The 25,123-nt window shown below is 42.2% G+C and overlaps 1 protein-coding gene across 5 annotated transcripts in view; it reads right to left on the bottom strand.

Moving 5' to 3' along the window:
* The window catches only part of GBF1 (golgi brefeldin A resistant guanine nucleotide exchange factor 1), a 211,371-nt gene that overhangs the window by 37,595 nt on the left and 148,653 nt on the right, over positions 1-25,123 (bottom strand). For 3 of the 5 annotated variants that reach the window (XM_053450924.1, XM_053450927.1, XM_053450925.1), the window contains exons 24-32: positions 23,550-23,726; positions 21,140-21,204; positions 18,473-18,596; positions 5,813-5,884; positions 4,848-4,942; positions 4,369-4,522; positions 3,326-3,548; positions 1,922-2,082; positions 555-804 (exon numbers count right to left, since the gene is read on the bottom strand). In XM_053450924.1, coding sequence (XP_053306899.1) covers positions 555-804; positions 1,922-2,082; positions 3,326-3,548; positions 4,369-4,522; positions 4,848-4,942; positions 5,813-5,884; positions 18,473-18,596; positions 21,140-21,204; positions 23,550-23,726 — 1,321 coding nt within the window. The remainder of the gene's footprint in view (positions 1-554; positions 805-1,921; positions 2,083-3,325; positions 3,549-4,368; positions 4,523-4,847; positions 4,943-5,812; positions 5,885-18,472; positions 18,597-21,139; positions 21,205-23,549; positions 23,727-25,123) is intronic. The other 2 variants (XM_053450926.1, XM_053450928.1) reach the window with 1 other exon arrangement.

Raw genomic sequence — 25,123 nt, 5'->3', positions numbered from 1 at the left:
ATACACACAACATTGTAAGTAGTTTTGGTTGAGCTGTGGTTGTTTGTAGATACGAGTAATCAACTTAAGTTTAAAGCCCCCCATATTAAAAAATGTAACAAAAGATCATTCCATTTGTTAGATATTTGTTAGACCAGGTTGGATCAACTGTTTTTTTTCGTTAGATCTACTCTAAAATATGCAATATTAACAATCTTTTTCAGAGGGGCTAAACCATAGCCCCCCTCAACAAAAATTTCTTACTTATTATTAAACTTATTGATTATGATAGACAAAAATGTTGTTAGAGCTAGTCTAATTAATGAGATAATGCATATTTAATGAGAGGGGCTGCCCCCCCCCCGCAACAGAACGCAGGAGGTGGTATTCACAATCCTATTTTGTGCGAGGGGGGTAGGTTTTATTTCTCTATATGCTTTTTCCAAAGGAGGTGTGTTTTACCACTCCACTGAGCCATATTCATGCCATCTACTCTGATCTAAGTCTTGCAGTTAAATTTACTTTACAAGTATGGATTCAATTTGGTAACAGAAGAAAATACAAAAAACACTTACACGCACCTCCGTTTAGACTTGCCTCTACAAAAATTCGAATGGTTTTCACACAGAGCTCAAAGTTTTCAGGGGTTACATGTGCAGCATCTCGGACAATAAAAGAGAGAGACTCAACACTCTTCATGAGAGATTTGGTATCATGTGGACCAAAGTCATGACCAATAGTTAAGCTGTACTGATTCACTTGGATATTTGCAACTTGTTTGTTCATTACAGCAACAACTTTAGAGTCAACATCTTCTTTTCCAACCTGCAAATAAAAGCAGGACAACCATCAGGATTAAATGAAAAGTTTAAGGTATTTTTTAAATGTCTTGATTTGGTTCTAAGTACCTCAAGGGCCATAAGCTAATAACTCATGTTCTTGTTTTTATTTTTCCCCAAGCTATGACAAATGATAGTGTAAAAACTGGGAAATTAATTTATTTGTAAAGCTATATGGTACTGGTTAAAGTTTTTTGGATGAGCTTTTAGAACTAAAGGATTTTTAGATGAGGTTTAAGTGTTAAAGCTATAACCTGATCTATAGTTTGATACCAAAAATATGTTTTGTCTAAAGATCCATTTGATTTGTTGATACCAATTAGGCACTGTAAGGAGCTATTATATGACAATTATGACATATGGGTTTCAAAGACAATTAAAAAGCTAAAATGAAATCAACCTATTTACTGTTTATTTAATAAAACCCGCCTAAGTAGTTTCATGAAAAGGCTCGTATGACATTATTTTTTTTTTTTGTACCCTTCGTGACCAAGACTGTTTTACCACATTTGCGATGTTTGTGTTTAGATATAATTTTATTCTCTCTCATTTAGTGTACCCAAACAAGTTATTGTTTTTCTTTTTTTTTTTTTTTTTTTTTTTTTTTACACCGAAGATTGCAGTAGCCCTGCCATGATCTGAAGCTTTAGGTCTTAACATCGCACCACCTACAAATTTGAAACTTTTACGTAAGAAATTATATTTTATTATATTTATTAAAGTGATATATTTTATATTAATCACCGTTTCACTGTTTAGTGTGGCAGAGATATTTACCAGTGACTGGTACTGAATAGATCAGAAGACACCTCCCACCATATCCTAGAGGGTTATTCTGTGACTGGATATTAGAGCATTGTCTGCCCTGGATATTAAAATAACCTTTTATTATTTTTTTTTAAACAATATGTGTAATATCTTTTTATTGATTTCACGGTATATTAAAAACATCAATTCACAGTGATTTAACAATTGAAAAAAAAAAAAATAAATAACCAAGGTCGTTACTCTTTAGGGGCTATAGAAATCTGTGCCTCAAGTCAGTCTGCTCAGCACAGGCCTGGGTCTCTCATATTTCTGAAAAGTGCACTCAACAAACTCACCACCAGCCAGCCACTGTTCACCATGTCCACCTCGGTGACAGGACGATGAATCTTTGATTGTTTACTGTGCTCTGTGTAAACCTCTGAATCTGATGTGTACCCGCGGTCATGGCTCACATCATTGGGATGGTGTGATGAAATCTCACTGTCTGACTGCGCACCTACCAGACACAACAGGAAAATATACTTTATGAGGCACTAAAAAACCTGTACGCGTTACAAAAAAATTATTGTTAAATATTGGGTCCTAAAAACAATATGCGCTTGCAAATCAAAAACAAATAAATGTGTCCAATAAACAAACACAAATAGGTGGAGCAAATAAAGAAATAAGAGTCTATACCTTTCCCTTATGGTAATCACACTCTCATATGTGTATGAAATTTGACATAATATAGCACAACACAATAGTGCAATATGTTTTACAAATAATATGTGAATAAATATTGGTGATATATACACTCACAGCGGTAGAGCTCTATAGTATGTGCCTGTGGGTTATATAGTTAACCCCACACCCTCTGGTCTGGAAGCAGTCCTCCTCATCAAACGGCAATCTTGGAAAGAGCCTGTTAGTGAAACACTGGCTCAAGTGTAAACGCACTGTTGCTGTTTCAGGGCAGCACTCCCTTCTTTAGCCCTTAGGCGGCTGGATACAACCAGAAAAATGGACTTTGCAAAAATGGCAAATGCTGCTAAAGTCCCCGATGACGCGTTTCGCCCTGGATGGGCTTCCTCAAATCGGTCTGGATTTGCAGAACGATTTGAGTGTATATATCACCAATATTTATTCACGCATTATTTGTAAAACATATTGCACTATTGTGTTGTGTTTTATATATATATATATATTTATTTTTTTATTTTTTTTTTCTTTTCTTTAGAGTATAACCCATATGAGAGCGTGGTTACCATAAGGGAAAGGCACATTCTCTTATTTCTTTATTCGCTCCAACTATTTGTGTTTGTTTTTTGGACACATTTGTTTTTGATTTGCAAGCACATGTTTTTATAGTCTTATTTAGTGAATTGGGATTAATGGTCACACAAATTACTTTTTTTTGTTCACAAATGTTGGGTCCTATATAACGTATGGTTCTATTACGCGATCTTTAAGAAAAAAGTCACTTGAAAAACGAATAGAATCTACATGAACGCTTCCTACATTTTAATTGTTTAAATCCACTTTGCATTCTGGAAATCTGGATGCAAAGGGTTAATGTACAATCTACAATAAAAAGACTTATTCATAGGTTTTGAAACTTAACATTGAGAACAGATGCTCCTTTTTAATCATGCTAATAGATTCCAGCATCATTGTTTTCCATCAAGGGCTTCACTGCATGAAACATCTGTTTATCTGTTGTTGAAGCATTGAGTTACTGAACACAAGCAAGGTGGTACCTGCATCGTTATCAGTCCTGTTTGTCATCTGTAAAGCGGTTGGTGGCTTTACTCCTGCTCCTATGGACTCTAGCAGGCAGAAGAGCGTGTACCAATCATTGTTAGAGTGGATGTTGGCAGCATTTGTTTTAAGGAGCTCATGAAGACCAAAAGCTACCTGGCGACTCACTCTAGACAACACACTTGGTTTCATCATTAGAAGAATACGCAGAGAGAGGAGAACCTACCAAGAGAGAGACACCATAAAAAGTATATAAAAAGATGTATATTTAATGGATTTGGGCCCCCTACTATGACCTCTACAATATCTCGAATCATATACTCAAACTGCACGGAGCTTGACATTAAAACATTTTATACAGCTTTGTGAACTTTCTACTACACTAGACTGATAAAAAGGGTACCATTGAAATTATTGAAATTAATATATATTCATATCCTGCAACCGCAGATGCTAGGCCTTGTAGAGAAAATATATAAGTATATTTTCTTTTGGTTTTCTCTGGTTTGGGGACTGTGGTCAAACATACACTTGCGAAACGTCAAAATATATGATAACAGACATATTAAGAATAAACAGACAACCAAATATAACTGAGAAAATGTGAAACATTTGAGAATTTTAGGTTCACTTAATATTGCTTTGATTTAGTTTACAAAGGGATTTTGTATTACACAAAACATTTACACAATACACTCAGTTACCTTGATAATGCATGACAAAATATTAACAGAAAAAAGAAAATAAATGCCTTATGGTGTGACAATACTACCTAAGCAAGAGTATGCTTCCTACTTAAATGATTCATGATTCATGATTATCTAATCCCAACAACAACTGAACCTGGGTACTTTAAAAGGTACCATAATAAATGGCATCAGTCTACCCGAAAATGTGCATCTTTTAATATACTAAAATAGATAGAATTATGGGGAGTACTCAATGTGACATCATGCTATGGAAAATTGAGCAAGCCAAAATATACTACAGATCCAAAATACATACTCCAAATGACACATTTTTGATAAATGCAGCTTAATACCTGTGCACTTATATCCTCTCGCCGTAATAGCCGTATTGCCAATCGAAGTAGTCCAACTACTGCACGTTCAACAAGGAAACAGAATTCCACAGCATGAGCACATAAACGGTAGAGGTGATCTCGTACACCCTGCCATACGCAGCCAACACGGTCTCTTCATGGAACATGAAACAAAACCAAATAAAAACACAAACATGAAAATGAATTCTCCAGTATATGAATATTTTTGATTCAGCTTTAAGCCCCTTCGTGACAATGGCTGATTTTAATTTTTGTAGCCTTCGTGACAACGGTTGTTTTAACATTTCTGATGCTTTTCTGTAATGTGCCTGGAACGCCATTTGTCGTGAAGGGACTCATAGATATGACTGGTAAGTTATTTATTTCTGTTTAGTATGTGTGTTGCTAACAAAGGATTAAACATACACAACATGATTGCGGGATTTGGAATAATTTAGCAGCATTAATTATTGATTTACCTGTTTTCCAAGACAATCCTTAACAGCATTTCAAGGCAAAAGGCAGCATCTTCTTCATCATACATCTCTTCATCTGGTGTCACAGATATTAGTGCCTAAAAATGAAGACCCAGAGCTCATTACCATATAAGTTATGTCGCACTATTCATATAAAGAGAGGGCACGAATTAGCTGGTGAACAAGGAAAAGGCATCAGTCCATAATTTATTAATATGTATTCTTGACTCTCTTGCTCTCTCCTTCATCCCTCACATGCAGTCCCTCACCAAATCCTGCCGCCTCCACCTGAGAAACCCGTCCCCTTCGCTCCTCTTATGACTTACAGCTATCTCCTACTGTTGTTACCTCTTCCCACTCCCGTATTCAGGATTTCACAGCGTCGCATCAACTCATCTCCTAATGTCTCACTTCCCCCTCAATCATAGACTGGATTGTAAGTTCGCAAGAGCAGGGCCCTCTTCTCCTTTGCACCAGTTTGATATTGTATGTGTTATTGTATGTGTTATTGTATGTGTTTCTAAATTGTTCTTTTGACTGTAACAGCGCTGCAGAATCTGCCGGCACGTTATAAATAAATGAAATGTAATGAAATCAGGGCCGATGGTGATTGAGCAGTCCTGGCACTTAGCCTAGTGACAGAGGAGCTCAGTGCAGCCGAACGCTGGATATGCACAACTCACATATCGCACAGCCGTACATATCTAGCTACTAGTTGCACACTGTAGCACTCAATCTGCTGCTGGAGTGGCAGATCGGCTGAGTATGAGGTGATGTTGGTAAGTAGCCCACTGGGCATTTGACTAGTGTGCCAGATGGTCAGTCCAGGCATGAACGACAGGTGTTCTCAGTTCATCTTTGGAGTCTCCAATATGGCTTACGCTTATTGCAAAAATTGCTACAAAGAAGCAGCTAATTAGGTAAAGCATTGTCCAGGACATAAACTCACCATAATATCAACTGCTTACCTTCATCAATTCCTGCAGTGACTCTAATTGAAGAAACTTGCTTTCTGTGATCAATTTCTCTGGATCACATAACTACAATGATAAGACCTGATGATTATAATCTGAGGAAAAACATCTTTCACATACCCAATAAATGTACTTGATCACAAATAGGACAAATCTGTGTACCTAACTGAATTTCCTCATGCCAGCATAGCACAACTTCAGTCAATATATTAGCACAAGATATCATACTGTCTATTTGTTATTTGCCTACAACAGCACGTAGGAAACGACTACAAACTGTGTAAATTACCGTATTTGCTTGATTATAAGACCCTCCAAAATGTGAATATTAATTTTGAAAAAAAAGCCTGAATAAAAGACAACCCTAGAAGAAATATTAGTAATATTAATTGACTTGTAAAGTATTTTTCCATATTTAATAAAAACGTTTGAGAAAAATGCATTTTTTGTTTTTATTTCCTTTTATTTTCCAACCTGCCCAACGTTTTGCACATCTGCCCCACGGCTTGCTACTCTCGTCACCAGATATGCCTTATACCCCCTGTATGCCATTCTGCCCCTCAGATATGCCTTATACCCCCTATTTTCCACTCTGCCCCTGATACACCTTATACCCCCCAATATGCTCCCCCGACTTACTGATGCATCCTTAGACTTGCCCCATGCGCCAGACCCCCTGGTGTCTAGTGGGGGCAGCCGATGGACGCCTGTGCAATGTGCGCAGACAACCTCTGCTGCTACCCGGGACTTCCGCCAGTGTTTCTACGACTGAGCCCCGGAAGGTCACGCCTTTGCTCCGTCATAGAAGCCCCGGCAGTAGTGTCGGGTAGCAGAGGAGGCTGTCTACGCGAATCGCATAGACATTCACTGGCTGCCAGAGAGGACAATCCAGGCTCCCTGCAGCGCTAAGGGAGATCCTCCTCTCTGGTAGCCGGTGAACGTCTGGCCTCATTTTCAGGGGCTTCGTACAAATCAATTAACTTACCAAAATTGGGTACATTTGCAATTCGTAAGAATCCGAATGCACAAGTCTAACACACATAACATGGGCTTCTTATACATATGCACTTCTAATATTGAAGGCACACTCAGCCTTTATATGCATCATAACCTTGTGCTGCTGCTTGGTGTCGGGGAATAAATTTACAGTAAGAAATTTTGTCTTTCCCCTTCCCTCAAGCACTAGCATAGCTTAAGAACATAGCAAGAAGGTAGATGTTTAAGAAGGGTGGGGAGAGTGCTTAACTTCGGCCTGCATGATCTAGCATCCAAATGCCGCATTCTCAGATGCCAGGATGTTTAGCCTGAAAGTTGAGAAGGTGCTTAGAGATGAATAGGTGGTGGCTCTACAAATCTGTCAGAAGAAGCAGCAGTAGCTTCCGCCCAAGAGGTGGCCACAGCCCTAGTAGAAATGAGCAGTTATGGAAAATGGAGGCAATAGCCTTTACAAAACAGGACAAATCAACAGTCTCTTTCAGCCACCGAGCAATGGATGACTTAGAAGCCCCGAAACCTTTCAAGGCACAGGATAAAAAGGATATCGGTTTTGAAATAGATAAGTCCTATTCACATAAATGGAGAGACAACATTAACATCTAAAGAATAAGATTTCTTTCCTAAATGAGTTTTAAACGTTCTTAAAACTACATTGTCTCGATAGAAAAAATACAAGGTTGTTCGCATGACAATCTATGGTTCTTCAACTCTTTGACTGATGTTATGGTAACTAAAAAAGGCATTTAAAATAAGGCATTTTGAAGGAGCCATCCTTGAGGCGTTCAAAAGGGGTTCTACATAACTCACCCTGTCGGGGATTCGAGGTGAGGAACCCAGTATGCAGGATACCTCACAGCGGTGAGGATAGATGGCAATTCAGCAAGTCCAGGAATAAATAGCCAAAGCTCAGGATTGGAGAAAATAGCATAAACGGTATTTATTAGCCAAGGTTCAGGAACGGAGAAATCAGCATAAACGATATTCAATAGCCAAGGCTCAGGAGCGGAGAAATCAGCATAAACGGTATTCAAATAGCCAAGGGTCAGCAACAGGAATCAATAGAAAAAAGCAGCAATACAATAGAGCTCCGTTGGGCACAATAACTGAGCACTGAGTGATACTCAGTGCTGGTTTTTAAAGCTACCACCAGGGGTCGCCCCGCCTCCGTGCGTAACGTCGTTGACGCGTGTTCCCTGCCTTCTCCATTCAGGAATCCACAAAGAGAGGTGGGGGCGCGCGCGCCTATACTCAGACGACGGAGCAGCAGTGAGGACGGCAGCGGCGTGGGAACTGGTGCCCGCCATTGGCGGGTACTCAGGTGAGTCGGTTCGTTGTGGTCCTTGCTGAGGACCCTGACACATCCAGAACCAGGTTAAGGTTCCAAGGAGGAAGAGGAGATTGAGAATTTGGAGAAGGATTTCCATCAGCTTTAACAAATCTCCTAACCAATGGTTAGCCAAAGAATGGTCTGCAAATGAACAGATAGCAGAAATTAGGACCTAATAGAAGATGGTCTGAGACCTCTCTGACAGTTGTAGAAAATAAGAAACCAAGCTTGAAGAGGGGAAATACCCAAAGGTGAAAACTAACTGGAACATCTGTTCCAAATGATGGATGTAGTTGACTGCTTAAGAACTTTAGTGAGATCAGGTGAAAAACCAGTGACTTCTTAAGATGCTCCATATTAGCCAGACTGCCATGGAACTGACAAGACATCTACTATCCCTGGTGCATCTTCAGCCCTTTAAAAAACTAATTGGGGAAAGCTTTGAATTTGACTTTGTAGCCATAAGATCTATTTCTGGTGTTCCAATATTTTTGTTGATTTCTGCAAAAAGTTTGTTGCTGAGCTCCCAGCCTTTTTGGAAGAGAAAGCCTCTTCTCAACCCGCCTGCCAGGATAACGTGATGGCCTGCAATGTGAACTGCTGATAAAGCCAGGATACTTTTTCCTGACCAAGCCATGAGTTTTGTGCCTAACATTCCCAGGGAACTGGAAAGAGTTCCTCATTGTTGTGTTAAATAATCTACTACTGTAGTGTTCTGAATCGGACTGAAATGCAGGAATTCCATACACATGGCTTTTAGCTCCGGAATATCTAAGATTGACTCTGTTCTTTTGAGCACCACAGTCCTTTATTATTCGGCCAGGCATATGCGCCCCCATCTTAGAGGTGTTTGTTGTAACGTGGCCCTGAGGGAAATATACACCCACTCTGAAGCATGTCATGGTTAGCTAACAAGCAAGGTTGGCCTTCAAATGTCAAATGTGAATAAACTTCTCTAGAGTGTGAGGCTATCTGTCTCAGGATTTTAGGATAACATTCTGTAGAGGGCGCAAGTGTGCCTTGCCCAAGGGACCCAACACCCTCATGGCCTTTCATATAGAGCAGGGGCGTCCAACATGCGGCCCGCGGGCCAAATGCGGCCCGCGAGACCTCGAGGTGCGGCCCGCGTAAGATCGGCAGCCAGGGCAACCGATCTTACGCGAGCCGCACCTCAAGCCCTGCTACTTACTTGTGGGAGGGTCTTCTGGACTGCACACAGAGGAAGCGGAGTTCACGTGACATCCTACTTCCTCTGTGCTTTAGCAGAGAAGGCAGAGGGAGGCCGCGCCCCCTGCTGAAGTCTGTAAGCGGCATCGAGGAGCTGCCTTGCAGGTAAGGAGGTGGGGAGGGTGTTTGAATGAGTGTGTGTGATTGAGGGAATGAATCTGTGAATGAATGATTATATGAATAAATGAGTGTGTGTGTGTGTGTGATAGCATGGATGTGTAAGTGCTGGAGCCTAGGCATGATGGGACTGTGATTGCTGTTAGCAATCACACTCCTATCATGCCAAGTCAGCCAGTACATGCTGAAACCTGGCCAGCTGCCCCCCTTGTGTATTGATGCTGCCAGCAGTATGGGGTCTGCACTTACAGCCACCCTGTACCAGCATGTACTGGCTGACTTGGCATGATAGGAGTGTGATTGCTAACAGCAATCACAGTCCCATAATGCCTAGGTTCCAGTATTTACTGGATGGATGTGTAAGTGCTGGAACCTAGGCATGATGGGACTGTGACTACTGTTAGCAATCACACTCCTATCATGCCAAGTCAGCCAGTACATGCTGAAACCTAGCTAGCTGCCCCCCTTGTGTAGTGATGCTGCCAGCAGTATGGGGTCTGCACATCACTTACAGCCACCCTGTACCAGCATGTATTGGCTGACTTGGCATGATAGGAGTGTGATTGCTAACAGCAATCACAGCGAGCACAGTCCCATCATGCCTAGGTACCAGCATTTACTGGTTGCCTGGGTTGCCAGCATTTACTGGTTGCTAAGTCATATTGCTAATTTTGTCCAATTGTGTGTTACCTACTTTTATTAAAAATGTGAGTTTTTATTATTATTTTTAAAGGTGGGGGTCATTTTCGGTTTTGGCTAAGTGAACCCTGAATGTTTTGGTCCAGAATTTTCATTTTAGTTCATCCCTAGAATAAATCTAGGGAATCCTGAATTTGTAGTCGCAAAACTTTCTAGGCCCAGAAATCAGTGAGAGGAAGAGTAAAGGTTTTGTGTTATTTACTTTATTTTAATCTGCATATTTTATTAAAGGCCATATTTTTTGTCACAGTGAAAAATGAGTGCGGCCCGCGCACGTATACAATTCTGATGAAGTGGCCCACTGCAGAAAAAACTTGGACACCCCTGATATAGAGCAATGGAAATAAAAAAAATGAGGTTCTTGACTGATCTTCTGATAACACTTCTTGTGTTGCTGGGAAGAAGAGAACCTTATGTTTATGGAGTCTACTCCCACATACCTAAGAATCGGATTCTTGAGATGGAATGAAAGATGACTTTTCAAGATTCATAATCCAACAAGAAAGAAAGTGATGACTTGTTCTCTCAATTTGCTGTTTTCCCCTTGAATCTTCCAAAATATTGCAGAAGGGAGACTGGGATGAACAAAGTTGTAAAGCATTTCCAAGAATTCCAAATCTTGGGGCAAAGTTTCTTCAATCAGTTTCTCAACGAAATGACCCAAGAGAGAGACAAATAGTCTGCCTTCCTTCAGAGGAATAGAACAAAATAAATCAAACTAAAACCATTTGGCATGTCTAGCAAGTGTAGATAAACCACACATTTTGCAGCTAGGTGAGTAGCTTCAAAAGATGCATAACAAAGAAAATCTCAAAGTTAAAAGGTTGGTGCTTGGGAGCATGTGAAGACAAAACATTTTCTAAGTGGACTAACCAGGAACGCTGAGCCCTAGAAACTGTGGGAGCTGTTAACACTGGTTAAACTGAGTTCCTAAGCCAGATAAAAACAATCAGCTTTCCGATTCATGGTGCCTCAAAGACCTGAGAAATCTTCAATAGACGAGAAACAGCTGTGCTAATAGAAAGAGGAGCTTCTTCCCTATCTAGCAAAAATAAAGATTAAAAACGCTGTGAAATCAAGGACTTTATATCTGGATATTTCTCATCCAAGTACTAACCAGGCCCTCCTGTGCTTAGCTTCCGAGATCAAGTGTATTCAGTTTGGTATGGCCACAGGCATAATGTCGTTAAAAAAAAAAAGGATGTAAAGGAAAAAAGTCTTTTAGTGGCCAAAACAAGGTACCCTATACTGGTGTGTTGTAACATTCCATGATAGTTGGAACAGCCCTGATCAATCTTTGTGTATCCCCTGGAGAAAATAAATAGACAAGTCACCAACAATTTCACCTTCTTCTGAGAATGATATGTACCATCCTCTTAGAAAACTAGTAAAGTCTGATTCCTGTTCAGAGGAAATATCTGAGAATTCCACAATTTACATTTTACTGGCAGGACACTAAATGGAGGGGTTGGAAGAGACTTGCAAAGGCTGAATGTAGTTTAGACTTAATGCCAGGTGCACAGGATTTTCACCGATTGCCAAAAGGCAAGGGCTGATCATAATTTAATTAAAGCCCTTAATAAAATACCCTATACCTACTGTATAAATAGCCCCAAACATAGTAATATAATACAGGATATCCGCTAGCTTGAGGAGCTGTACCGAAACACAATGACAAGGAGCACTTAATGTACCCAAACAGAGCACTATACTGCTCCAGGGATCACCACTCGGCTTTGAATTGAAGATTTGAATTTTGCTGCAAAAGTTGCCTGCTGACGTCTTCCTAGCGTGCCACGTGCGTCTTCAGTTCAGGTAATCATGCGCGACCACGTATGTGCCTAAATGCTGCTAAACACCATAAAGATGGAGGATGTCTTTGGCAGCTTACCTTAGGAGGCTGTAAAAAACGGGAGCCGAACCCGTCCTGGAGTCCATGGGAGGACCTCTGAGCTGAACGACCCAGGTAAGTACCCGTAAGAGAAAACTATGAACTGTTCCTGCCCAGGACAGGAAAATACGGGAAGTTTACGTCCTTTTTTCAGTTTCCTGTCCTGCCGCATGGAAAAAATTCAAAAATACATATTTTCGTAATATTTTATCTCCTAAAATGACCAAAATGCGTTAAGTACAAAGAAGTTAATCCATCATTTACATATTAACCCATACCCTATCTAATATTAATACAACTGGCTGGTGTTTAGTATATATATATTGTAGGGGACAGCTCACGCATGGGGCGGCAATGACAGTTTCACACAGGTTTCAAACGTAACAGCGTGTTTATTTAGATGTTGTAGTCACAGAGCACCTTGTAAACAAAACAAACTATAAGCCTGTCCGGCTCTAACTAAACAGCAGGATACCTCTCTAGCAGCCTAAGGTCTGGCGCAAAGCAAAGTAACAAGTTTTGCATGGGGTAAAGCTTCATACCTGGTGGGCTGCAGCGCTGGCTGTAGCTGCTCCTTCATTCAGTTTCTCCTCCCCCTGCAAACCTAACAGCCCTTTCTTTTAAGGCTTCCTCCCCAGTAACGAGCTTAGGATGCCTCACCTGAGAGCACCTGGGTTTGCTACCATGCCTGGCTGAGGTAACCAGGTGAGACATATATCCCATCAACCACTCTCCCATACACTTTACCACATATCCCCCCCGTCGACTCCAGAGCAGAGGTCTGGACAGCGTCAGCAACCATACAGTACACCCTGGACAACGCATCCGCATTCCCATGTAACTTCCCTGGTCTATGCTCCACTGTAAATCTAAAATTTTGCAAGGAGAGAAACCATCTGGTCACTCTTGCATTCCTCTCCTTATTCTGTTTCATCCATGCCAGAGGAGCATGGTCAGTCACCAACAAGAATTCCCTGCCCAGGAGATAATATCTCAGGGACTCAAACGCCCACTTGATGGCGAGACACTCCCTTTCCACTATGGCATAATTTTCCTCGGCTGGGGTCAGTTTCCTACTCAAGTACAGCACTGGGTGTTCTTCCCCATTAACCACTTGTGACAAAACTGCCCCCAAACCTCTAGCAGACGCGTCTGTCTGAACCAGAAATGGTTTCCTAAAATCAGGGGAAACTAGCACTGGCTGGTCACACAGGGCAGACTTCAGACTCTGAAAAGCCCTTTCTGCCTCGGGGTTCCACTTTACCATCACTGACTTACCACCCTTTGTTAAGTCTGTCAATGGTGTGGCCATGGAGGCAAAATTGGGCACGAACCGACTGTAGTACCCGGTTATGCCAAGGAAAGCCCTCACTTGTTTCTTTGTTACTGGCCTAGGCCAGTTCTGTATCGTCTCAATCTTATTGATCTGGGGTTTAACCAGCCCCCTACCAATGATATAACCCAGGTATCTTGCTTCCTCCAGACCCACTGCACATTTTTCAGGGTTTATGGTTAGGCCTGCATCACTAATGGAGTCTAACACGCCCTGTACCTTACCGAGGTGACTTTTCCAGTCAGACGAAAAAATTACCACATCGTCCAGGTAAGCAGCGGCATAATCACGATGTGGTCTCAAAATCAGATCCATCAGCCTCTGAAAGGTAGCAGGGGCCCCATGTAACCCAAATGGCATCACAACATACTGGAACAGGCCCTCTGGAGTGGAAAAGGCAGTCTTCTCTTTAGCCTCCTCAGTTAACGGTATCTGCCAATAGCCCTTTGTAAGGTCAAGTGTTGTAATGTACCTTGCCTTCCCAAGCCTCTCAACCAGTTTATCCACTCGGGGCATGGGGTACGCATCAAACTTTGAGACCTCATTTAATCTCCTGAAGTCATTACAGAACCTCCACGTCCCGTTGGGCTTTGGGATTAGCACTATGGGGCTTGACCATTCACTAGTAGATTCCTCAATAACACCTAATTCACGCATGCGCCTGACCTCCGTGGATACCGCCTCTCTACGGGCTTCTGGTATCCTGTATGGCTTCAGGTTCACTTTACGGTGAGGCTCAGTTTTAATATGGTGTTTTATGAGGTGGGTACGGCCAGGTAGGTCCGAAAACTTGCGTCTGTTTTCCTGCAGGAACTCCCTCACCTCCTGCTTCTGGGGCACTGACAGTGCCTCTCCTATTGTTACTGGGGGAACTGGTTGCCCCACTTCTTTGACTGCCTGGGTCGCCCCCAAAGACTCCCGCTCTTTCCACGGCTTGATCAGGTTTACGTGGTAAACCTGGAAGGGTTTTCTCCTGCCCGGTTGATGGACCTTGTAGTTCACCTCACTCATCTTCTCTACAACCTCATAGGGACCCTGCCACTTGGCTAAACACTTACTTTCGACGGTGGGCACTAAAACCAGGACCCTGTCCCCAGGATTAAAGGCCCTCAACCTGGCAGATCTGTTATAAATTCTGCTCTGGGCCTCCTGCGCTCTTTGCAGATGCGTTTTAACTATAGGCATCACCGTCGCTATCCGCTCCTGCATCTGAGCCACATGTTCAATAACACTCTTATATAGGGTGGCCTCGGTCTCCCAAGTTTCTTTGGCAATATCTAACAAACCCCGTGGATGTCGGCCATAGACTAACTCAAAGGGGGAAAACCCTGTAGACGCTTGGGGCACCTCCCGGATAGAGAACATGAGGTAGGGTAATAGACAGTCCCAATCCCGACCATCCCTTTCTACCACCTTTTTTAGCATATGCTTTAGGGTTTTGTTAAACCTCTCCACTAACCCGTCTGTTTGAGGGTGGTACACTGAGGTACGGAGGTGAGTGATTTTAAACAACTTACACAGGTCTTTCATGACCCGTGACATAAAGGGCGTACCCTGGTCAGTAAGAATTTCTTTAGGGATCCCCGTGCGAGAGAACATGTAAAACAACTCCCTAGCAATATTTTTGGAGGCCATGTTTCTTAAGGGTACCGCCTCTGGGTACCGGGTAGCATAATCCAAGACAACCAAAATGTATTGGTGTCCCCTAGCAGATTTGACAATGGGCCCTACCAAATCCATGGCAACTCTCTCAAATGGTACTTCAATGATGGGAAGTGGCACCAAGGGGCTACGGAAGTGTGGTGTTGGGGCACTCTTGTGGCATGTGGGGCATGACTCACAATACCTTTTTACTTCTTCATATACCCCAGGCCAATAAAACCTTTGGAGGACCCTCTCTTGTGTTTTATTAGTCCCCAAGTGCCCCCCAAACACATGGTTATGGGCTATGTCCAGCACCAGGTGTCGGTATGGTTTTGGCACCAGAAGCTGTTCCACAATTTCCTTGTTAACTTTGGTGACCCGGTACACTAGATCCCCATTCATGGCAAAATGCGGAAATTTCTGGTCAGCTTCGGGTTCCTGTGGTACCCCATTTACTACCGTGACATTTGCCCGTGCAGTTCCCAGAGTGGGGTCTCTCACTTGCTCGGTCCCGAAGTTACCCCGAGACATTTCTAAATCTAAGACCTGTTGGCCGGGTAGGGAAGTTTCTTCTTCTTCTTCCTCCCCAGCTAACACCTGCAAGGGGAAAGAATCTTCACTATACATTTCAGGTGGGCCTAGATCCTTTTCATCATGCCCCTTACTGGTATCATTGTTCCCAATGGCCGTCTCACCTGATCCATTATTTACAGGGAGGGGAACAGACTCTGCCGGAGTTTGTTCCCCAGCTGCAGAAACGTTCCCCCTTCTCCACAACTCCCAGAACAATGGGAAATCGCGGCCTAATATAACCGCATGCATAAGTCTTTTTACAATTCCGACTTCGTAGGTCACAGTTCCAGATGGGGTCACCAACTTAATGGGGGCCAGAGGGTAAGCTACATTATCCCCGTGGATGCATAGCACTCTTATGTGCTTGTTCGGCACGAAGTCCATAGTCACAAGGCCGGCCCGAACCAAAGTCACCAGGCTACCCGAGTCCAAAAGTGCCTTCACGGAGCAGTCACTTATCTTCACCATACAAAAATGCGGATCAGTCTCTGATTCTGGAATGGCTGCACAAACAGGTTCTGCAAACAGGGACTGACGCCGACTAGCGTCACACACCATGGGCTCTGAGTTAAGAGGGCAATAGGCGGCTATGTGTCCCCACTCATGGCACCTCCAGCACTGGGGGGTCCCTGGCCTCCTTAGTAGGGAGCCCTTTCTAGGATTGTGGGGTCCCAGGGGTTCAGGATCAGTCTTTTGCCCTTGCCCAAACTCTAGAGCCCTGCTCTCTCACATTTTTCCATACACCTCCAGCTGGAACTCTCTTACCCAAAGATGTCGCGGGTCTGACAGTCTTGGAAGGTGCTGGTGCCGCAGGGACCTCACGGAGGAAGTCCTCGGTTGCTATGAACCTTTCCACCATGTTGACAAGCTGCTCAGCAGTTCTGGGGTCTCCATGCCCAACCCACCGTTGTAGCTCCGCCGGGAGGGCGCGGAGGTAGTGGTCCACTACCACCTTTTCCACAATCTGGGCTGGTGTAGTGGATTCTGGTTCCAGCCACTTGCGTACAAGATGAATCAGATCATACATCTGGGACCTGGCAGGCTTGTCCATGGTGTATTTCCAACAGTGGACTCTCTTGGCCCGAACAGCGGGCGTAACACCCAGGCGAGCAAGGATCTCCATTTTTAGTTTTGTAAAGTCCCGGACATCCTGCTCCCCGAGGTCATAGTAGGCCTTTTGCAGTTCACCAGTCAGGAAGGGTGCAATCACTTCTGCCCACTCTGCAACTGGCAGTCTCTCTCTCTCCGCCACTCTCTCAAATACGGTGAGGTAGGCCTCAACGTCGTCGTCGGGTGTCATTTTTTGTAAGCCCCGCTGAACGGCCCTCCTCACGTTAACAGTCTCAAGGGGGCTTGCCTCCACTTGTTGGGGCTGAGCCACAACAGTCTCTCTGAGCGCAGCAATCTGCTCCATTAACAGGCGATTCGTTTCCTGTTGTTGGGCCATAGTCTGCTGTTGCGCATGTTGCTGGGCGTGAAAAGCCTCTGCATGAAACTTCCGTTGCTGTTCCAAGGCCTGCTCATGTCTCAGGTTAGCCTGTATCAGCTGCTTTATCACTTCCTCCATTGTGCCGGATGGGCCTTACAGTCCTGCAGCCTTCACTCAGGACATATGCTTCCGGCCCTTTAAATGTCCACAAAATTCAGATGCTGTGTTTTGTCCTGCCGTTGCTCCTAGCACAACTGTGCCCGCATTCTCCACCAATTGTAGGGGACAGCTCACGCATGGGGCGGCAATGACAGTTTCACACAGGTTTCAAACGTAACAGCGTTTATTTAGATGTTGTAGTCACAGAGCACCTTGTAAACAAAACAAACTATAAGCCTGTCCGGCTCTAACTAAACAGCAGGATACCTCTCTAGCAGCCTAAGGTCTGGCGCAAAGCAAAGTAACAAGTTTTGCATGGGGTAAAGCTTCATACCTGGTGGGCTGCAGCGCTGGCTGTAGCTGCTCCTTCATTCAGTTTCTCCTCCCCCTGCAAACCTAACAGCCCTCTCTTTTAAGGCTTCCTCCCCAGTAACGAGTTTAGGAAGCCTCACCTGAGAGCACCTGGGTTTGCTACCATGCCTGGCTGAGGTAACCAGGTGACATATATATCCCATCAACCACTCTCCCATACACTTTACCACAATATATATATATATATATATATATATATATATATATATATATATATATATATATATATATATATATATATATATATATATATATATAGTGTTAGGGTTAGGCAGTATTAGGGTACTTTTTTATTTAAACAATATTTTCCCTTTTTATTTATTATTTGTTTTCCTTTTTCATATATATTTTAATTAATTTTAATTTATTTTTAATCATTTTTTCTATTTTTCATACCCCTCCCCCCCTCATCTCCCATGCAATGATTACACTGCTCAGCAATCAGGGCTCCATAGCCCTGTACAGATAACAACGTACAGTATATGATCAAGGAGAAATCAGAAATCCATGCCAGGTCTAGGCAGACCCTGCTGGGTCTCTTCTTTCCTCCAAAGACCTTCCTATTGGGTGTGAGTGTTGACATTCATATTCCAGCTGTGTACAGGCACTCACACCATTCCACCCAATCTGTTGAAAGTAAGCCAGGGAGACGTCCCTGCTGCTGAGAAAAAGTCATGCCATTAAGTTATATTCTAATAGACATCCTGCTACCCTTTTTGTGGATGTACCTATATGGGTTAATCTGCAAAATAAATGATTTTTATATAATCTGTAAACACAGTAATAAAACAATAAAAGCTTTTAGTGCATACAACTGTAAGATGTAAAATTTAAGGAAATGACAGCTTTTCTCATTCCATGAGATAATACAGTTTTAATCTGCTTACCTTAATGCATTCCAGAGCATTTTTCTTTGCTTCCTGGTTTTCTGTGGAAGGACCTCTAAGACTGGACTGCTCGGTTCCACTTAGTGTTAACCAGCTAACAAAACTCAATACAGTTGACTCTCCACTAGGGGGAAAAAGCAACGCAAATTGTTCAAAAATAATTCTGATTAAACGTTCATGTTGAATTCTTCCAGCAGTTTTTTTTTAAACTGAACAGTATTGACATTAGGATGATAGTGGCAATAAATTTCAATACTGTTGCGTTAACATATAACCGTATTTGCTCAATTATAAGATGACCCCCCCAAAATTTGATTTATTTAGGAAAAAAAGAAAAAGCCTGAATATAAGACTACCCTATAAGAAAAAAGTTTTACTAGTAAATATTAATTCACATGTGAACAATTTTTTCAGATTTAATAAAAGACTATGATTGAGAAAAATAATTTTTTTGTTTTTATTTCTTTTTATTTGCCAACCTGTCCCCCAGTTATGCACATCTGCTCCGTAGCTTGCTATTCTGCCCCCCAGATATGCCTTATACCCTCCTATATGCCACTCTGCCTCCCTGATATGCCACTCTGTCGCCAGATATGCCTTTTAACCCCCAATATGCCACTCTGCCTCCCAGATATGCCTCTTAACCCCCCCCTATATGCCACTCTGCCTCCCTGATATTCCTTTTAACCCCACTATATGCCACTCTGCCTCCCTGATATTCCTTTTAACCCCACTATATGCCACTCTGCCTCCAGAAAGCCCTTAACCCCCCCATATGCCACTCTTACCCTCCCCCGACTTACCAGTGCTTCGCTAGACTTGTTCCTCGTGCTTCAGATTCCTTGGTGTCTAGTGGGGCAGCCAGTGGAGGTCTGCACGATATGCGCAGACAACCTCCGCTGCTGCCAGCCCTTCCGCTGGGTTCTTCTTTGAATGAGCACCTGAGGATCATGTGATGCCGGCGCTTCGTCATAGAAACTCCTAGAGGAAGTGCCGGCAGCAGCGGAGGCTATCAGAGAGAAGGATCCAGGTCCCCTGCAGCACTGCGGGGAATCTGGATCTTAGTCTTGTAGTCAGACCTCTATTTGAGGTCTGATTAGAAGACAACCTCAAATATAAGACGATGGTTATTTTTCAGAGCATTTGCTCAGAAAAAAAACTCATCTTATAATCGAGCAAATACGGTACTTTGAATATTAAAAATCACTAATTATATAGGTTATAAAACACTGGTTTCTCACATCAATAACAAATTTAACCCCTTCGTGGAAATGGCTGATTTTAATTTTTGTACCCTTCGTGACATTGGCTGCTTTAACATTTCTGCACTGCTCGAGTTTAGCTGTAATTTTCTTCTTTCCCATTTACCGAACCCACACAAGTTATATGTTTTTTTTCAGGACAAGAATGACTTTCTTTAGATGTTTAGATTATTTTGATTGTATCATATCATTAACTATCAAAAAAAGTATAAAATATGGTGAAAAATTTACTTTTTCTGACTTTACTTGAAAAATATTTTACTTATCTATAAAAGTTTAGAAATACCCAATGTTTTTATGCTTTTTTTTCCTTGTTTCTGCACGTTATGAGGCAATAAGTACAAGTAGTGCTTTGCTATTTCAAAACCATTTTTTCCAAATCCGGTAATTCTTCCTCCATGTGCTATTTCAGGTATCTTTGAATCCGGCCAATGCAATTTACCTCATCAAACCATACATTTTTGAAGACTAGACACCCCAGGGTATTTCAAATGATGGTATTTTAACTCTTTCCATGCACTTATTCTACCCCCAGCCTTTGTCAAGGTTTGTAGTAGTATTTTTTATGTGTATTTTTCCCACACACATTGTACATCTCCTGAGTACAGCAACACCCCACATGCATGGATTTGTCAGGTTGTTTGGGGGCTAAAAGGCCACGTTTGGGAGGTGTGCATTTTTCAAATTGGAAATGAGACACGTGGTCATTCTTCCCCCTGTGTTAGTTGGTACATTGTTGAACGTAGCAAATTCAATTAATTTTTTTGTCCTGTTGTTAACAATTGTCCTGTTTTTAACATTAACTGGAAGGTTCCTCTGGTGACATTAGTGGGAAACTATTTTTACATGTTACCATTTTTATTTTACTAATCATATTGTGGTAAGTAAGCTGGGCTCCATTGATGTGTATGGTTAAATGCAGTACCTGTATTCAGCCTGTAAGGGGAGCCAGAGTTCTCAGGAGGTTCTGGAAAGACCCTCTTGGAAACTTTTTCAACTGTTTTTTTTTGGCCGAACCACCATCTTGCGAGTGGCAAAATCTTGCAGTGGCAAGTGGCATTTCAGTGACATCATTGATCGCCTCCTGAGCTAAAATGGGAGTCACCCGAGGGAGGGGCCAGACATGGCCCCTGATGCCGATCTCGGTGTTGCTGAATGCCTCAACATGACGTGCCAGGACCGTCATTTGTCATCAAGAGGTTAAATGCATTAAAAATACTTTATCACTTGACTACTATAAAAATGTTAATCATTTCTTATGCATTTGTATGCTATTACCAGGAACAGCACAGTAATGCTTATTTGTTTTCTTACGCTCCCATTGGCAAACTGCTCGTAAAATCTAGAATGTGTGGGGTAAGGTGATTTGCAAATGATGAAGTGGTCATTAAAGTTTTTCACACACCGATTGGCAGGGATTTCCTCCCGTTGCAGAGAGATCTTTCCATTGGGGTCCACAAAGTCTTCCACCTGAAACAAATATGGTTACAAATATGAGGTTTGCTTAGTTGATATGATTTCAGTGCAAAATGATCAGCTTCATAACACTGTTAAGATGGTGATTTTAAATGCAACTCACCAACTCTGCTTTGTGAGGCTCTGGCGCACATCGGCAGAAACCGTGAAAGTTTGCAAGTTCTGCCATTGCCACCTACAGAATTGTTATTCTCATCTTGTGAAATATCCAACCTTTCACATTAGCACCTAGTATAGTGGGTTGCAAAAGTATTCGCCCTCCTTGGCATTTTTCCTATTTTAGTTTCTCAATACCTTGTAGTCACACCCATTCTAAAAAAATCCTTCCTCATATCCCGTCTGTATGACTAACTACCACCCTATCTCTCTGCTTCCTTTTACCTCTAAGCTGCTTGAACAGATTGTGTACAATCGCCTTACTAATTTCCTCTCCTCTAATCCCCTCCTACATTGACCCTCTACAGTCAAACCCCTTCACTCTACTGAAACAGCTCTAACAAAAGTCTCCAATGACTTGCTCTCTGGTAAAGGTCGCTTCTCTATTCTAATACTATTGGATCTCTCTGCTGCTTTTGATACTGTTGATCCTCACCTTGCTTCTATAGGCATTCGAGATACAGCTCTCTCCTGGATCTCCTCATATCTGTCTAACCATTTCTTCTCTGTCAACTTCTCTGGCAAGACATCATAGCCCCTTCCACTTTCGGTTGGTGTCCCCCAAGGTTCAGTCCTTGGACCTCTGCTGTTATCTCTTCATACTTCATCTGCTGGCAAACTAATCACCTAATTTGGCCTCCAGTATCATCTATATGCAGATGATACCCAAATCTACCTGTCTTCTCCTGATATCTCTTCATCTCTCATGTCCAGTATTACCAATTGCTTGTCTGCTATTTCTTCATGGATGTCACAACGCTACCTGAAACTTAATCTTTCTAAAACTCATTATCTTCCCTCCCTCCATCTCCACTCCACTACTTGAATTCTCTATCACCATTAACAACACGACTATCTCTCCTACTAACCAGGCCCGACGCCTTGGGGTCATTCTTGACTCTAACCTTTCCTTCATCCCTCACGTCGCCAGATCCTGCTGCTTGCCCCTAAAAAACATCTCTTGTATCCGCCTCATCCAAGAATCCACTCTGGTTCATTCAATTATTTCCCGTCTTGACTACTGCAACACTCTTCTGGTTGGCATTCCACTATCTCGACTCTCTCCTCTACAGTCTGTCCTAAATGCTGCTGTTAGGCTTATCTTTCTTGCACGTCGCTCCTCTTCTGCTTCCCCACTCTGTGAAACCCTCCACTAGCTCCCAATTACCTTTATAATTAAATTTAAAATCCTGGTACTGACATATTAGGCCATCCATAATACTGTTCCTCCATAAATTTCTGCCCTCATAAGCACTCTCCTACTCGATCCCTACGTTCTTCCCATGGGCTAAGGCTCTCCTCCTCACCTCTTCCTTTTCCCGTCTACAAGATTTCACTCGAGCTGCCCCATATCTCTGGAATCTACTCCCAAGGAACCTTCAGCATTCACCCTCCCTCCCAACATTCAAGAAACATCTCAAAACCCACTTCTTCAGAGAAGCATACCATCTTAGCTGCTAGAACTTCCTTGTCATTGATACAACCACCATATGACCTCTCACCCTTTCTCTGTGCCTTATGTTTGTCACACCATCCCCTCAAGATTGTAAGCTTGCGAGCAGGGCTCTCTCCACCTAATGTATCGGTTTGTCTTAGTCTGTCAATTCTTGTCTTGTCATACCCCTTGAATATATGTATTGTATTAAGCGCTGCATAAACTGTTGGCTTTATATAAATAAAAGAAAATAATAATAATAATAAATACCCTTTGCAACAAAATTGCAAAAAACTTTTTTCTCACTATTTTAGTATTTTTTATTTTTACACATTATCACTTAGAATTATGTGTTATATAAACCTATGATTTAAAAAAAAAGGCCCTATGTGTCCTGAACAAAATGAGGTATAATTGTTGTGGGTACTTCAAATATAGAAAAGGGAAATCACATGGTAGAAAAAAAACAAAAAATAAAAACCCCAAAACCAAGGCTTTTAGGTATAAAAAAAAAAAACATGGGCCTGATGGGGTTAATGACCAAGATATGCAGAAATCCAGGCAATGCCAAAGGGTTCATATAGTTTTTCCTGCAACTGTAAATATGATCACTAGTTGGGGTTGTATGTGAAAAGCGGACCCCTCTTTTCTGAGCCAACTTCAGATTTATAAAGCAGTCTACGCTTAATGTATTAGAAAGGCAGACTGATATTCGGAACCCCTAGTCTCTTACCATAAGCTTCCTTACCTCTACCATAGCCTTTGGCAACAGTTCCGCACGGAACAGTTGCAACATGGAGTCCATGATGTTTTTCCAGCCCTCCCGCAGAATATCTCCATGTCGATGGGCTAAGTGAAAAACAGTCTTTGCAGCAACCTGAGCCTTAGGGTTGCTTCCAAAAACAGTTGGCAGGTTCTCTGCTGCCTGGAATATAAGACAAAAAAAGTATACAATTGTATGTGAATGGAGCTTTATACTTGACCAGACAATTGAAAGTTTAAATAAAGAGCATGCAATCTTTTTTTAGGACAATTATTTTTCCTCATCAATGCACTGATTTCAAAGTCATAATCACAAACAAACGACAGGGATTCAAGTCATGGATCTTCAGGTATCCCTGGCTTGTCTGTGCACACACACAGATCAGCCATAACATCTTGACCACTGACCAGTGAAGCGAACAACACTGATAATCTCTGATAAATTCAGTGGGTGGGATATATTAGGCACCAAGCGGGCATTTCATCCTCAAAGTTGATGTCTTACAAGCAGGAAAAATGTAAGGGTTTGACAGGGACCAGACAACCGGGTCAGAGCATCTAACAAATTACACCTCTTCTAAGCTGTTCTTGGTCTACAGTGGTCAGTGCCTACTGTGACGGACCGACCAGGGATCTCAGGTTGTCCCTCTCCGCCAAGAGCGACTTCTCCCTTCAGGACAATAATTCCCCGCAATCAGTCGGCAATATCACCAAGCAAAGTAAGGTAATATCACTATCCAGTAACCAAATAACCAGAATTAAGCTCACCCACCACGTCAAGGCACACTCTCAATAGGGTGAGAACCTACTCTCAACTCCTACGTAGTGGACACACAAAGCAGTTTATACTGCTACCAAAACCTTATTAATGTGTTGGGGGAGGTGCAATTAAACCTCCTCCCTAGTTGAGAGTAGGTTCTCACCCTATTGAGAGTGTGCCTTGACGTGGCGGGTGAGCTTAATTATGCTTTGGCCAATTCATATAACCAAAACCTCTCATTTATATTATGTTTATATATTTGTTGCCAACTTTATTAGTGTAAGAAGCGCAGACAGTTTTTGTTTTTTGTATACATTGTACAGCCAATACACTGTTTTTGCAGCATGCTTACACCTGTTTGGTAGGCCTCGTATTATACATTTGTATTATTTGAGCCTGTGACTAGCTTAGCACACCGACATTTTTTCTTTTCCCTGTTTACCAAATAACCAGGCAAGACTAGTCTTTAGGTACAACAAGAGGAGAACTGATTTATTTTAGACACAGACGGGTGGATATATCCTGCAAAACATAACATAAACATTAACATAAAACAAGATACTGGGATACAAACCGCCCCCTTAATCTGCCTCCCTAAAACAACAGGGATTAACAATACAAAAGGACACAGGCACCACTAAAACAAGGAATACACATTGTCTTGATTAGATTATCTCCCAGACCTTAGTGTGTAAACTGTTAGGAAATAAGGCAATAATAAAAATACATTTTCATTAATAACACACAAAAGGGCTTCATGTCACTGGATAACATTAACTGAGGGGTAGGGTGACTCCAGG

This window comes from Spea bombifrons, chromosome 11, assembly GCF_027358695.1.
Source record: "Spea bombifrons isolate aSpeBom1 chromosome 11, aSpeBom1.2.pri, whole genome shotgun sequence".
In the NCBI taxonomy this organism is placed as follows: Eukaryota; Metazoa; Chordata; class Amphibia; order Anura; family Pelobatidae; genus Spea; species Spea bombifrons.
This window is presented reverse-complemented; position numbering and strand designations above follow the sequence as displayed.